This window comes from Psilocybe cubensis, chromosome 9 (genome assembly GCF_017499595.1).
Source record: "Psilocybe cubensis strain MGC-MH-2018 chromosome 9, whole genome shotgun sequence".
Taxonomy (NCBI): Eukaryota; Fungi; Basidiomycota; class Agaricomycetes; order Agaricales; family Agrocybaceae; genus Psilocybe; species Psilocybe cubensis.
This window is the reverse complement of record NC_063007.1, coordinates 1,588,337-1,603,148: the sequence shown is the minus strand read 5'-3', so window position 1 is coordinate 1,603,148 and position 14,812 is coordinate 1,588,337. Positions and strand designations below refer to the sequence as shown.

At 44.7% G+C, this 14,812-nt stretch overlaps 4 protein-coding genes across 4 annotated transcripts; 3 read left to right on the top strand and 1 right to left on the bottom strand.

The window, feature by feature from the left end:
* Positions 1–108: 108 nt before the first annotated feature.
* On the top strand, positions 109–2,708 carry JR316_0009940 (Cobalt/magnesium transport protein CorA; the record flags this gene model as incomplete). The annotated part of the gene is made up of 11 exons (XM_047895620.1): positions 109–658; positions 725–1,137; positions 1,186–1,245; positions 1,300–1,354; positions 1,410–1,544; positions 1,620–1,721; positions 1,796–1,977; positions 2,038–2,127; positions 2,189–2,338; positions 2,408–2,457; positions 2,516–2,708. The coding sequence occupies 11 exons, from the start codon at positions 109–111 to the stop codon at positions 2,706–2,708; spliced, it is 1,980 nt and encodes a 659-aa protein (XP_047745339.1).
* Positions 2,709–4,175: 1,467 nt separating this feature from the next.
* JR316_0009939 (Endoglucanase EG-II) lies at positions 4,176–6,130 on the top strand (the record flags this gene model as incomplete). Its single annotated transcript, XM_047895619.1, has 10 exons — positions 4,176–4,251; positions 4,495–4,679; positions 4,730–4,775; positions 4,837–5,054; positions 5,118–5,215; positions 5,277–5,360; positions 5,416–5,589; positions 5,651–5,814; positions 5,865–5,909; positions 6,030–6,130. 10 exons carry the CDS (start codon positions 4,176–4,178, stop codon positions 6,128–6,130), a joined length of 1,191 nt encoding a protein of 396 aa, XP_047745338.1.
* Positions 6,131–6,698: 568 nt separating this feature from the next.
* Positions 6,699–7,031, bottom strand: JR316_0009938 (uncharacterized protein; the record flags this gene model as incomplete). Its single annotated transcript, XM_047895618.1, has 3 exons — positions 6,699–6,759; positions 6,821–6,924; positions 6,978–7,031. The coding sequence occupies 3 exons, from the start codon at positions 7,029–7,031 to the stop codon at positions 6,699–6,701; spliced, it is 219 nt and encodes a 72-aa protein (XP_047745337.1).
* A 435-nt stretch (positions 7,032–7,466) lies between these two features.
* On the top strand, positions 7,467–8,994 carry JR316_0009937 (Laccase-2; the record flags this gene model as incomplete). Its single annotated transcript, XM_047895617.1, has 10 exons — positions 7,467–7,486; positions 7,509–7,605; positions 7,666–7,734; positions 7,793–7,923; positions 8,127–8,143; positions 8,209–8,236; positions 8,290–8,494; positions 8,558–8,770; positions 8,889–8,911; positions 8,970–8,994. The coding sequence occupies 10 exons, from the start codon at positions 7,467–7,469 to the stop codon at positions 8,992–8,994; spliced, it is 828 nt and encodes a 275-aa protein (XP_047745336.1).
* Between the last annotated feature and the right edge of the window lie 5,818 nt (positions 8,995–14,812).

The window sequence follows — 14,812 nt, the reverse complement described above, 5'->3', positions numbered from 1 at the left end:
GCAAAATCGCCGCAATCCGCATGAAAGCGGAGGCCTCAAATAGCCCTTTTTGTGCTGCTGCTGCCAGACTTTCTCGACACATATCAGAGAACCCTCAACGAGCCCAGTATGCCACGGGAGAACAGTCTCACTGATTCAGAAGGGAGATCCCTCACCCCAGAGTTGGAAGAAGAGGAGAGCACAACCTTACCTGGGCTCCCAAACTATTCTCATGTACCAGAACAAACCATTCCTCCTCGCTCCGACACACTGAAAACAAAGGCTCGAACTAAAGTGTCTACTATTCCTCGGACAGTATCTGGGCCAATGCCTCCAATGGAGCGATTTCGGGCGGCGGTGCGCAAAGTCATGGCCATGCAACGCGGGGCTTCCTTACTGGGAAATGTAGGAGGTGTCGGAGCAGAACCAGGCATCGATCCCCGCCGTCCAATTGTAGACGCTGCTTATGCCCACATCAAGGAGCAGTGCCAGATAGAGGTTGTGGATTACTCTGCTGTTCGAAGTACTGTTCGGCGGATGAACAACGAACAATTTGTGGAATTTATTGGCGACCTTGATTCTTCAGATCTGCCTTCAAGGGATCCATGGGTCAAAGTCAGATGGATTAACATTGGAGGTATTAGTTGGGATGTGGTCAAATCACTCGCTGTCAAGTACAGTACGTGATGCTCCTTTTTCTTTTTGATAATAATGTCCCCAACCTGGTCATTGTGCTATCTTGTAGACTTACATCCTCTCGCTTTGGAGGACATTTTTCATGGACATTCGAAGACTCGGTCCAAAGCTGACTATTACCCTCAACATCTTTTTCTTCGCCTTCTCTGCCACGAACTTCTTGATGATGAAGAAAAGGTTTCTAGAGCCTCTCGTACACAATATTTTGCTGCACCTCGCTCCAGTTCTCCTGAACCACTAGATGGTCATTCTCCAGACGATGAGGAGGAAGGTATTGAAGAGCCAGATGAGCTTGAAAAACCTGGGAAGAAACCTCTATTGCATGTCGAGTCGCTTGTCAGACGTTATAGACAAGCTTCTCTTTTACCTTCCACCCGACATGATTTGAAGGCGTCGCGCTTGATTGGATCAAGGACACAAATTGCAAGTAACCTCTCTGCTTTGATAATGAGAGACCATGCTGTGAGTCAGATTCACGTAGCAAACGATATCCTTCTAACAACAGATTAGCATCAACGGTCTCGAAAAGATCGTGAAAAAGACGAAATTGCAATCCAGGCTCTCAAACAGGTGCGTAAGAGTCTGCTATCTGACCATGGAAACAAGAATCTCAACATGACGCAGGGATCTGGTATTGCCGTGGATGTAACACCGATGTTCTTCTTCTTGCTGCGAGATGGTGAGCCGTCATATGATTGCAATCCAGAAGGCATTTTTACAACGTTTCTTTCAAGGCACTATTATTTCTATTCGCCCGATTCCTCACCTGAATTTAACTGCCCCTATATCATTCCGACTGAAGAGTCGTGACACTGTTCTCAGAAGCTCTGCGGATCCGTCCCTCCTACTTCATGCATTACTTGACCTTGGTGGGTATATTTTGTCACTGCCATTGGCATAACCTAATAATTCAATGCTTATGTGTATATTTCATGACTGGCCAGTTGTCGACAAGGCTGTTCAAGTCGTTGAAGCATATCATGCAACCATCCATAAAATGGAACTTGAGAGTTTACTCAGCCCTCAGATGGCCACTGTCAGGGATCGTACGTCAAATTCCAGAATACTAACCAAACAGTCGTTGCTTACTCGTACTTCCTGTGACTGTTAAACCATCCAGTGCACATTTTGTCTGGAGATCTTATCCTTCACAAACGCACACTCGATCCTATCAGAACGCTTATCTATGGTCTACGACGATATGATATCGATCGCTGTGCGGCCCTCATTGATTTCTCTGATCCAGCGAATAAGAACGTCAAAGTCGTAGGCTTCATGAGTCACAAAGCAAAGATATACCTCGTATGCCAACAACATTATCCACTGTATCATTTTACATGCTCAGACGTACATTTTTTCCAGGCGGACGTATATGATCATATGGATTATATTCTCTCTAGTTTGGATATTTTTGCGGGAATTGCACAGAACCTGATTGATTACTCTTTCAATGTAAGCCACTTGCTGGATCTGATTTTGATCACTCGGTTGACTGTTATTTTATTTTTTCCAGATGTCATCGTACGAGATGAACGACGTGATGCAAGTTGACAATTCATTCTTCGATGAAAAGGTATCTGACTCTTACCCTTTACCTTCCAGGCGCCGTTTGACTACAGCCACCATCACATGTTTACCCTTGACCCTTCTTACCGGCTACTTTGTACGTCAGGACTGGCTTTATTATATCAATGACCAGCATTATCTTATGCGTATGCACCACCACATATAGGGAATGAATTTTAAACCCATGCCTGCCGTCGACAACCACTCAGACTTGCTGTTCGTACTCTGCTACCTGTTCCCCACTTAAAGCAATGTTGTTGATCCAGTTTCATAGGTTCTGGGAAATTGCTATCCCGATCATGATTATTGTGGTTCCCTTGGCTCTATGGAACGATCTCGAGAAATTCTGGCGTTATGTTCAGAAGAGGGCAGCGACCAAAAAGGCTATGAAAGCTGGAGGCTACGGCATTTCTTCCTCTGCACCCGCTCCATCTCTGACATACGCTTCTAAGAAGAAAACTCCGTGAATTCCACTAAAACTACCACTGCCTCTTTCACATCCTCATCGTCTGGTCTGTTTGCTATACTCTCGCTCTCAACTCTGGCTGCCTGTTTCGTTACTCGAACGCTCTGTGGTTATTATTGGACTCTTAAAAAAACTATCTAATTTCTAGTGTCATTTTCTCTGTATTCAATTGAGACACTCACAAGGATCTTTGGGTACTGATTGCTGTCCCATGAGCTTCTTGAATGGAGTATGTGTCCGGACACTATAGTGATCGGTAATCTCCCTCCTTCGAGAACCAACTGCTGGGGCACTTGACCTTGTTTCACTCATTAAAGGGATCAGCCTCGATAGTGAACAAAATCAGTCGATGATCGCTACATCAGATTCCACTGGACCTTGAGTTATAACCAATCTAGATAGTGTACGACCACACTTTCATCTATAGGTTCTTCGACAAAGTCTGGCGAATCTCTACATCCCTCAACGATTGATTTGTTAAATTTAATCGTACGGACAGGAAACGCTAGACATTACAGCTTGCCTCTCCGCTTGAATGGGATCTTGGCTGGGACTGCTGTTTTCATTCTTGAGAAAATCATCCTTCCGGCCATTGATATGAACTTGAGACCGTTCTACTTGTTCAAGGATCGCAAACTTCTCAAGCTATCTGGATGATTCCTCCGTGGATCGGATACTGGCGTAGTGATGCACATTAGCCCATGAAATTTCGGAGAGTGGGTGTTCCGATCCTGTCGTAGAATTTTCTTCCCATCTGCGACGCATAATGTGACGCTGATGTCATGATCACGTGGGAATACTCAGGTGGCGATTTAAGTGGGGCCCAGGCCGGCGGCCACCAGCGGTGCCCTGTGACTCTGACAATCCTTTCTTTCCAAAATACCAAATATCGAGCATCGAGTATGCACCGACTATGGTCATCTATCTTCCATTTATTGATTTCCGAAGATGTGCTGTCTGTTGGCCTCGTAAAACTTTTAGATAACTTCAGCTTCAGTGCTGAAGTGCTGATGGTTGAAGAGGTTAGATACCTTTACACCCCTCTTAAATCCGAGTTTCTTGCTGATTGTGTCACAAGAGACGAAACATGTCTTTCGCTCTTTAGACCACATGAGCTAATACGGATAATCCACCGTTAACTCTACATGTCAGTCACCCAATGACGGAAAATCAAGTGTGAATATCTCATGAATGTCTAAAAATAACCTCGACGCTATAGCGACGACCGATGATGGCGCGAAAATCACCCGTTTTTGGTTTTGTATCGATTCCACTCGCTGCCTCACTTGCATCCTATTCTGGTTACCATTAATGTACTTCTGACCAACGACGACAGGATTCCTTTCGTATCTCCTCTCATCCCTTCTCGGTAAGTTATCGGGAAAAGAATATGTGGAATTGGTCGCCAGCGGTTGTTCAGACTCTATAAAGGTGTGCAGATACCTCGATTCCCTTCAACATCAACATAATGACTCTCCTTTCACTCGCAGTGTTTTTGGGCCTTAGTCTTGCGGTAAACGCACAGTCCCCGGTTTATGGCCAATGTAAGTACAACCATATTTTATTAATATGGCCTCAATTTTCTTAATTTTGACATCCTTCTTAGGTGGTGGGCAGGTGGGCATTCTTACAGCTCTAACGTGCGATATTAATCCTCATATGCATCTCACGCAAAGGGATGGAGTGGTGCCACAACTTGTGCCTCTGGTTCAGTCTGCACGTATTCGAACCCATGTAGAGTCAAATTCCCTCGTGTTTTCCGACATGATGCTCACTTACTCTGATAGACTATTCTCAGTGTCTTCCTGGGTCCGCTAGCCCAAGCAGCTCCTCCAATCCATCTACTGGCCCGACGTCAACCTCTGCACCTTCACCAACATGCAGCTCAAGCCTTGTCAACCGTGCCACTGGAAAACTTAGATTCGCAGGAGTCAATATCGCTGGATTCGACTTTGGTTGTGGCACAGACGGAGTAGGTCGCTGTACTGAATCGACGAGACTGAAATCTGACATTGTTTATAGACATGCGATACTACCAAGGTTGTTCCACCTCTCAAACAATACAACGGTTCGTTACTTGGCCATATGCAATTTGGTAAACGGGACTGATGAACATTATGACCATCTAGGCCCTGACGGTCAAGGCCAAATGCAACATTTCGTCAACAACGACGGAATGAACATTTTCCGTCTTCCAGTCGGTTGGCAGTGGCTGACTGGTGGCGCACAAAGCGGCACTCTCAACCAGAATAACTTTGCCAAATACGACGCACTTGTACAAGCTTGCCTTGGAACTGGAGCCTACTGCATTGTTGATGTCCACAACTATGCCAGGTTCAATGGACAGGTATGTACCATGACCACTCTCGATGTAACATACGTGCCAATGTATTGAATGATTATTTGAAAGATCGTCGGACAAGGTGGTCCTTCCAACGACGTGCTTGCCTCCTTGTGGAGTAGCATCGCTTCGAAATATGCCTCCCAATCCAGAGTAATCTTTGGAGTGTTCGTGAATTTTATAACCGCATCTGATCTTACCTTGGGCTTACTCCTTGATGTTTTATAGGATGAATGAGCCCCATGACATTCCTAACATCAGCACCTGGGCTGCAACCGTCCAAGCTTCCGTCACAGCAATCCGCAAGGCTGGGTACGTGCAAGCTTCCTCAATTTTAACAAATAACTAAGCAGTGTACGGATGATAGGGCCACATCTCAGATGATTCTGCTTCCCGGGAACAACTGGACATCTGCAGAGACTTTCGTGTCAAACGGATCTGGAGCTGCCCTCTTGAAGGTTGTTAACCTTGACGGATCGACAACAAACCTGATCTTCGACGTCCACAAGTACCTTGACAGCGACAATTCGGGAACACACACGTAAGATTTCCCTCTATTTATTATTTTTGATCGGTGACATCTTATTTTATCACGTTTACAGCGACTGTGTTACCAACAACATTCAATCTTCTTGGGCACCGCTTGCTAACTGGCTTCGCTGCAATGGACGCCAAGCTCTCAACACTGAAACTGGTGGAGGAAACACTTCATCTTGCATGCAATATGTCTGCCAGCAGATCGCTTTCCAGGCTCAGAACTCTGATGGTACATTCGTCTGCCTGGACTCAGGAAGTGGCATCTAACTCTTTTGTCAGTTATTCTCGGCTACGTTGGCTGGTCTGCCGGTTCTTTCGATCAGAGTAAGTTTGTTTATGTCATATAGTTTGATCAATTGGCTGACTTCTGGTCTTGTAGCTTACGAGCTCGGTACGAGTTAATTTGCACTGATTTGATATGCTTCTGTACTAATTATCACACAGTTTTGACACCAACTTGGAATGGCAACTCATGGACCGACACCCAACTAGTCCAAAAGTGCATTTCTCCAAACTCCGGCTCTCAGAGCGGCCCAACGTCTTAACCGAGTTGAAAACTGTAATGCTTGGGAAGAAAATAACATGCTCGTTGTGTACTCAACCTGTTGTAATTTCTGATTCCCACTCAATAATAAAATCGAATTTTTATCAACAATAACTTGAAGAGATTCTGGAACTTACAACAAACAATTCTCAACAATGTCAGAACCGACAGGTCTGCTTAAATGAATGATATATTATGAAAGATTAAGTACCACGGCGCGCACAACGAAGATAACTTTGTGTCGTGATTTTCTCGTGACCGTGTTAAATACCTGAATGAAGTTCAACTTGCTCTTAGGAACCTTGGTTGGTAGACCCTGAGTATAAAGATGCGCGAAGGTCATCTGGCCATCAACACTGAGATATATGGTTGAACAAAATGCATGAAACAATATTTAAGATTGTAACAGGAAACAGATCGAGGCACCATGGTACTACTATCATTCAGGATCTAAAAGGGTATATGAAAGTTATCGACCCTATTGACTTGAGAAGAAGACATTATCATCAATGTAGAGCACGAACCTCCGCTTCGTTCTGATAAGTAATTGGAACGACTAAAGGGCAAGCTCAAGAGGTGGTTGATGCAGTTGGAACAGAGGTCGATGATTGGATTTGGGTGTTTGGAACACTAAGTTGGAGCGTTGTCATTTTGTGCATTGTGAATTTGGGTAGAGTGTATGTAAACTTACGTCCAAGTCACTGTGGTAGTCATATCTACCATGTAAGGCGCCTCCGTAATCATTGTATGGTATACTCTTTCTGCGGTGACAGTATCAGGCTCCCTAGGAGCTAACTGCAGAGAAGGAATCAGCTGTGTTGGAATAAAACGAGACTCATAAATCTTACAGCGTTGGAAGCGAGGGCTTGAAGAAGGGTAAAAATAATATAAGCGGTCTTCATGTCGATTTCGATTTAGGTTGTTGAATGAACGTGTAGTGGGGAGATGTCTTGTATAAAACCAAGGAACGCAATATAAACACCTATGGTGGCTGACATTCGAATACGAATGTGTTATTTTTGCCGAAGGGCTGACAACTAGTTCGGAAATATGATCGAGTGCAGTAGTGGCGGACACTTGAGAGAGGTTATGGCTGACACGAATTAGGTAGTATAAAATACTAACGCCTAACGTCTAACCCTTAACACTTTCGATTCTCTCTGCGGTTAATCCCTTTGAACACAAGATGCGACGAAGCGTTTTTTCCAACGTCATCTTATTGTCCTATATAACTATCGCCTATACCGGAAACGCGAACAATACAGGATCTGGAGTCGAAAAAAGTGCTATTGGACCAGCAGCGGACCTCTATATCGGAAACAAAATAATCTCCCCAGATGGCTTCAACAGATCGTCAGTACATTTTTATGCTTTAATAGTGATTACTTGCTAAATGCCTCGAATTTTAGTGCTGTTCTTGCTGGAGCCAAATCAGATACCCTAACCTTCCCTGGGCCATTGATTCGGGCACACAAAGTACGTTGTTGGAGTTGTAAAGAATAAATTGATCGCTTATGATTAAATTTAATTCTACAGGGAGATATCTTTCGCATGAATGTCATTGATCAATTGGTTGACACGTCCATGTTGCTGAGCACTAGTATAGTGCGTATCATGTTGAGATACTCCAAGGCGAGACTTTCTGACTTCGGTTTAATTCTAGCATTGGCATGGATTTTTTCAAAACAAAACAAGTTGGGCCGATGGTCCAGTCGGCGTTACACAGTGCCCCATAGCTCCTCAGCATTCGTTTTTATACGAATTCGCGACAGGGGAACAGGCAGGCACTTTTTGGTATCATTCCCATTTTTGTGAGTATGATTCAAATAATGACTTCTTTCTCTGCGCTAATTCTATACATTTAAAGCGACACAATATTGCGACGGACTCAGGGGTCCTTTGGTGGTGTACGACCAAAATGATCCACATAAAAATCTGTAAGTAAATCGCTCAAGGACCGCGTAGTTTATAAGAACTCATCAATCGTTCTCGCACAGTTATGATATCGATGACGGTAAATGGACTTGCCATTCACAAAGTGCCGCCGCATTCAGCTAACTTGATATTTCAATTATGCAGAGTCAACAATTATCACTCTGGCGGACTGGTAAGTGTTTGCCTCTTACTGTATGTCTTGCTTCCTCAGAATGAACCTTGTAGGTATCACATCGTGGCGCCCCAGGCGGAGAAGCAGATTGTTCCAACCTTCGATGCAACACTCATTAACGGAAAAGGACGCTACCCCGGAGGTCCTGCTACCCCTCTGGAGGTTATTAACGTTTTGCCCAACAAACGTTATCGATTCCGCCTGATCTCCATCTCATGCGATCCTAACTTCACCTTTTCGATAGATGGACACCCTCTGGTCAGTATTATCCTATTTCTCTCATGATGACCAATTTAACAAGCATATTTTCATCACCATCAGACAATCATCGAAGTGGACTCCGAGAATGTGCAACCGCTCGTTGTGGATGAAATACAAATTTTTGTTGGCCAGCGTTATTCGTTCATTCTAACCACAAACAATCCCGTGGCGAATTATTGGATCCGTGCTACGCCTAATGTTGGTACCATCGGATTCGACGGAGGTATCAATTCTGCTATCCTCAGGTACCAGGGCGCTCCCGATGCAGACCCTGTTAGAATATGACGACTCGGATACGCCGTATACATAGATTAACTACTTCATCCGTTTCTTTCATCACGTGTATCGTGCTCCCCCATTTCCTTTGTTTTCTCTTTGATTCATACCTCAGTTCGTTCCACGATACGTACTGAGGTATGCTTAAAGTTTATTCATTAAACATTCATTATTTACTTATTACATCACTTCGTAGATCGAGCTTCACGCTCGTTACTTAGGTAGATACTGCAACTCAGTTCGTTCCACGATACGTACTGAGATCGAGCTTCACGCTCGTTACTTAGATTCTGACAGGTTATGGGCCCCGCCTAGCGCGATTTTAACCCTGATCTACAACGAAACGAACTCGTATCAACTGCGTACCCTCCGAGTGTCCGCAATTCAATCGCGATCTCAAGATCAGACCTGATCGACACATATCCCACAGCTGTCAAGCAGCTGGTACCCGAAAATGGCTACTTCGGACACCTCCAAATGCCCAGTTCTCACTGGCGCTGAGAACTTCCAGATCTGGAAACTCAGAATATCCGCCAAACTCAAACGAGAGAAAGTCTTTGATGTCACCATCACTCCAAAACCCCCAATCACATCTGATTCAACATCGCTCAACCTAGCCCAAGCAGCCGCTCAAGCCGCTCGAAGCTCAGCAGATGCCAAACCAGACGATACACAGCTTCAGGCAGCCGCTGTTGCAGCCGAAAATGCTGCTCGAGCAGCTGCTGCTGGCCTGACAACTATTTTCGGAGATTCGTGGGAGATACGCGATGCAAAGGCTCACGGAATCATCACCGACCACATATCTGATCGACTGGTACTGGACACAGCATCGGAAACAACTGCATTCGCATTGTTCTCTAAGCTCATCAACATGCACGAAAACACCAACGTTGGAGTAAGCGCATTCTACACGTTTGTCGGCATGGTTAGTCAGAAATGGGACGGAGACGTATCAACGATCCAAGACCACATATCATCGATTTCATCAGCGGATGCCAAACTGACTGCAATGAAGAAGCCATTCGATTCGGAATTTCTCGCATTCCTTTTACTCCACTCATTACCCGACGATCAAATGTGGCAAACCTTCAAGTCAACCGTCCTAAACTCATTGCCAAAGGATTCAAAGCTTTCTTTTGCTGAAATATCCAACCGCCTCGCTTCCGAAGCAACTCGAATTCAAGGATCAACCAATGCCGAGTCAGCGTTGAACGCTCGATCAAAAGCGTCAAAAACAAAGACTCCCAAACACTGCGACATTCATCCAGATTCGACGTCACACAGCACAAAGGAGTGCTTTGCTAAGAAGCGAATGGATAGAGAAAAGGCAAAGGCAGCATCCACATCACTTTCAAAGGGGAAGAAAAAGGAGTCTGGACACAAGGCTAAGCATGAATCTGCCGTCTCATCAGATGACGACGATGAATCGGATACTGAGGCAATGGACAAAGCCCAATTCTCGGGTTTGGCATACACATCTAGTAATCCTACTCCCATGTCCGTAAATAGAGCATTGAAAACACGCATTCAAGCCTACCTTGCAGCAAATGAGACTAGAGACACATTACACGATATTCTTCTTGATTCGGGTGCATCGACACACATGACTCCATGTCGTGAGTGGTTTGATCCCAGTACATTCCAAACACTAGACCCGCCAAAACCAATTCAATTTGGCGACAAATCTTTTGTAAACGCTACTGGAATCGGATCAATAACCCTCTGTGATACTATCCGAGGAAAGAACATCGAAACTAAATTAAGCAATGTGCTGTTTATACCATCTTTTAAACTCACACTCATATCGGTTCGCAAGCTCGATAAGAAAGGATGTTACTCAGTCTTCAAGAATGGGAAATGTACAGTCAAACTGTCAAAAGGTCGTAAATCCATTCTTCAAGGATCGGATAAGGATGGACTATATCAACTGGATGCAAAACCACGAGACTACACCAATCCCGAATTCGCACTCAGCTCTATTGATATAAACATTCTACATCGCCGAATGGGACACATATCAATGGAAAGGCTGAAAAAGATGGTGTCAGATGGCCACATCGTCAACATTGACAAAGTAACTGGAATTCCCAAACTATGCGAGCCTTGCATACTCGCAAAGATGAAAAAGCCATTCTTCAAATCCCATGAAGGAGAACGAGCCTCAAAACCACTCCAAATAATTCACTCCGACGTGGGAGGTCCTGTCAAACCCCAAGATCGACATGGATACAAATACTGGATCACACTCATCGACGATCACAGTCGATATCCTTGGATTTATTTCATGAAGAAAAAGAGCGAAGCACTCGGAATCTACAAACAATGGCGCTCAGATGTTCAAGCTCAATTCGGCGAAGAGATTGGGCAAATAATCTTCTCACCAAACTTTGTTTCATTCTTCCAAATTGACGGCGGCGGTGAATACTTATCAAAAGAATTCAAAAAGGAACTTGCCAGTACAGGAGTCACCTACCGCATAACAGCGCCGGATACACCAGAACAGAATGGAATATCTGAAAGGATGAACCAAACACTGGTAAACCTAGCAACAGCAATGATTGAAGATTCAAATGTACCAATGTCTTTTTGGACCGACGCAATGCTCACTGCGGCGTTCATCATGGCACGAGCACCCGCTGCCGGACTTTCTGGAGGAATACCCTATGAGAAACTTTTTAAGGTGAAAGTGGACATATCATGGCTCCGACCGTTTGGATGTGTCGCCTATGCGCTAATACCCAAAAGCAAACGAAAAGGAAAATTCTCGTCGAAAGGAATAAAATCCTTGCTACTTGGCTACACAACAGGGCGAAAGGCATACCGCCTTCTTAACATTGCAACTCGAAAAGTATTTCACTGTCGGCACGTTCGCTTTGATGAGAACAACGACAATCCCATTGATCTAAGTTCATATGACACACCAAACACCCCAAACAAATCACACGACATCCTACAAAATAAATCCGAAATCCTACGACACACAGATGCTCCAAATTTGCCTCCTTCTACCGATCTTGAATTGGACGACTTAAATAACATGGAAGGCAGTGGATCTAACGACGAGTGGGAGGACATGGCTGAAACAGTCATGCGCAGTATTGCGTCAGTGGGAGCTAAAACACAACAAGAAGACGCACCTGCAGACATTCCAGCAGCAACCGCCGTAAATGATCCACCACCAAAAATAACAAGACCGAGAAAGACCTATACACCTGACCCAAGCTCAGTGGGAGCTAGCCGACCTCGACGAAACCCCTTACCAAACAGACCCAACAATGATTATTACCGTGCAAAGAAATTGCAGGACACTCACCGTGCAAACACTAAAACTTTAAGATCCAAAACCGCAACACAATCCGAGCAATCAAGAGATAGTGGAAATGTCGAGAGGAAAAACTGGCCAGTTGTCGAGGAAGAAGAATCGGACTCGGGGATTACGGACGAATCACCACCAAACAATGCCAGTCCAAATTTGGAAGTCGACCCTAACCCTGAATCAAGGGCCGATCACACAAACCCTGATGACGTAGATCATGAAGACATCTACTTCGCTGGTGTTGCAAGTACTGGCCCACATGCTCGCGAGATCATAACAAATGCGATTGATGCACTCAACGGACCAAATGGACATCACTGGAGAGCAGCGCTAACTGAAGAACTCCAAAGTCTCAACGACAACCATGTGTACGAAATTGTACAGACTCCAAAGCACGTCAAACCCATCACGTCAAAAATGGTTCCGCGAGTCAAATACGATGCAAATGGAAACGTCGAACGATATAAAATTCGTATAGTTGCACGTGGTTTCTCACAAAAGGAAGGGATTGACTACAAGGAAGTATTTGCACCAGTAGCAAATCTTGAATCAATCCGAATCATCCTTGCATTGGCAGCCAAATATGACTTAGAGCTCGATCAAATGGATGTGGCGACAGCGTATTTAAATGGAGAACTCGAAGAAGAGCTGTACATGCACCCGCCTGCTGGAGTAGAGATTCCGAAAGGACATTGCTGGCGACTTCGACGATCATTATACGGCCTAAAGCAAGCGGGAAGGACATGGAACCACACGCTGGACAAGAAACTTAGAGAACTCGGATTTATACGATTAAATGCTGAAACATGTCTCTATGTGTTCAAAGGCAAAAAGGGCGAAGTTTGTTTCTTAGTGGTCTACGTCGACGATTTCCTCCTTGCAGCAAACTCACGCCCATTCATGAACAGTATAAAATCAAAACTTTCGGAAACTTTCAAAATGCGAGACTTGGGATTAGCCACGTACATTCTGGGAATTCAAATCACACGAAATCGAAAGGCCAGAACAATATCTTTATCCCAAAGTCAATACATCAAGACTGTGGTCGAAAGATGTGGCATGTCTAACTCGAAATCGATCTATACTCCAATGGCACCCAACTTACACCTCACATCAGACAGCCCCGACGGCAACAATGAAACAGTTTACGAGATGAACATTGACGGAAAACAAGTCACATATGCAAGCGTAGTTGGATCGCTAATGTATGCCATGATGGGAACCCGACCAGACCTTGCTTACACAGTGGGAGTTTTGGGAAGATTCAGCGCAAACCCAAAAGCACATCACTGGGTAGCTGCAAAACGTGTCCTACGATACTTATCAGCAACGGCCGACATGACACTCGAATTTGATGGAAATGACGTCTCAATGGATATGGACTTCAAAGGCGATTTCAATTTTCACGGGTTTTCCGACGCTGACTGGTCCGGCGACACAGACACCTCAAAGTCAACATCCGGTTTCGTATTTATTACCTCCAGAGCTGCAATCGGTTGGGGAAGCAAACGACAAAGCATGGTCGCTCTCTCGTCCACAGAATCAGAATACATCGGATTATGCCATGCCGGACAACATCTGGCGTGGTTGCGATCTTTCTTCGAGGATATCGGACACCAGCAGTCCAGTCCCACAGAATTATTCTGCGATAATCAAGCTGCAATCATTCTCACCAAAGACGCACAGTTTCGCGCACGTACCAAACACATTCAACGGAAATACCACTATCTACGAGACGACATCGTTGGAAAGGGTCAAGCGATAGTACGATTCGTTCCCACAGAAGATAATGTCGCTGACATTTTTACCAAATCCTTATCTCACGATAAACACTGGAAATTCTGCAACATCATGGGATTACGCCCTCACACGAGTGGGAGTGTTAGAATATGACGACTCGGATACGCCGTATACATAGATTAACTACTTCATCCGTTTCTTTCATCACGTGTATCGTGCTCCCCCATTTCCTTTGTTTTCTCTTTGATTCATACCTCAGTTCGTTCCACGATACGTACTGAGGTATGCTTAAAGTTTATTCATTAAACATTCATTATTTACTTATTACATCACTTCGTAGATCGAGCTTCACGCTCGTTACTTAGGTAGATACTGCAACTCAGTTCGTTCCACGATACGTACTGAGATCGAGCTTCACGCTCGTTACTTAGATTCTGACAGACCCTGTCACGACTTCAAACGCAACTTTACCTCTGGTAGAGACAAATCTTCATCCACTGTCTAACCCAGCAGCTCCAGGAGTGCCTATTCCTGGAGCAGCGGATGTGAACATTAACCTAAATATTCTGTTCAACATATCCACCCTCAAGTTTACAGTGAATGGTGCGACCTTTATCCCGCCGACGGTCCCTGTATTGCTGCAAATCCTCAGTGGTGCCCAGACAGCGCAGGATTTGATGCCTGCTGGATCAATCTATGGGTTGCCTCCAAACAAGGTTATCGAGATTTCCATGCCGGGTGGCTCGATTGGAAGTCCTGTGAGTTCCTTTCGAAGTATTTCTTGACCCTAATTTATAACCACGTTTCAATGGCTACTAGCATCCATTCCACTTACATGGTGTAAGTCTCTCCAGTATTCAATAATTTCCTACTTATATTCATTATAATTCCAGCATAGCTTCTCCGTTGTACGAAGTGCAGGAAGTTCAGGATACAATTTTGAGAATCCTGTAAGGCGGGATGTCGTCAGTCTTGGAACGTCA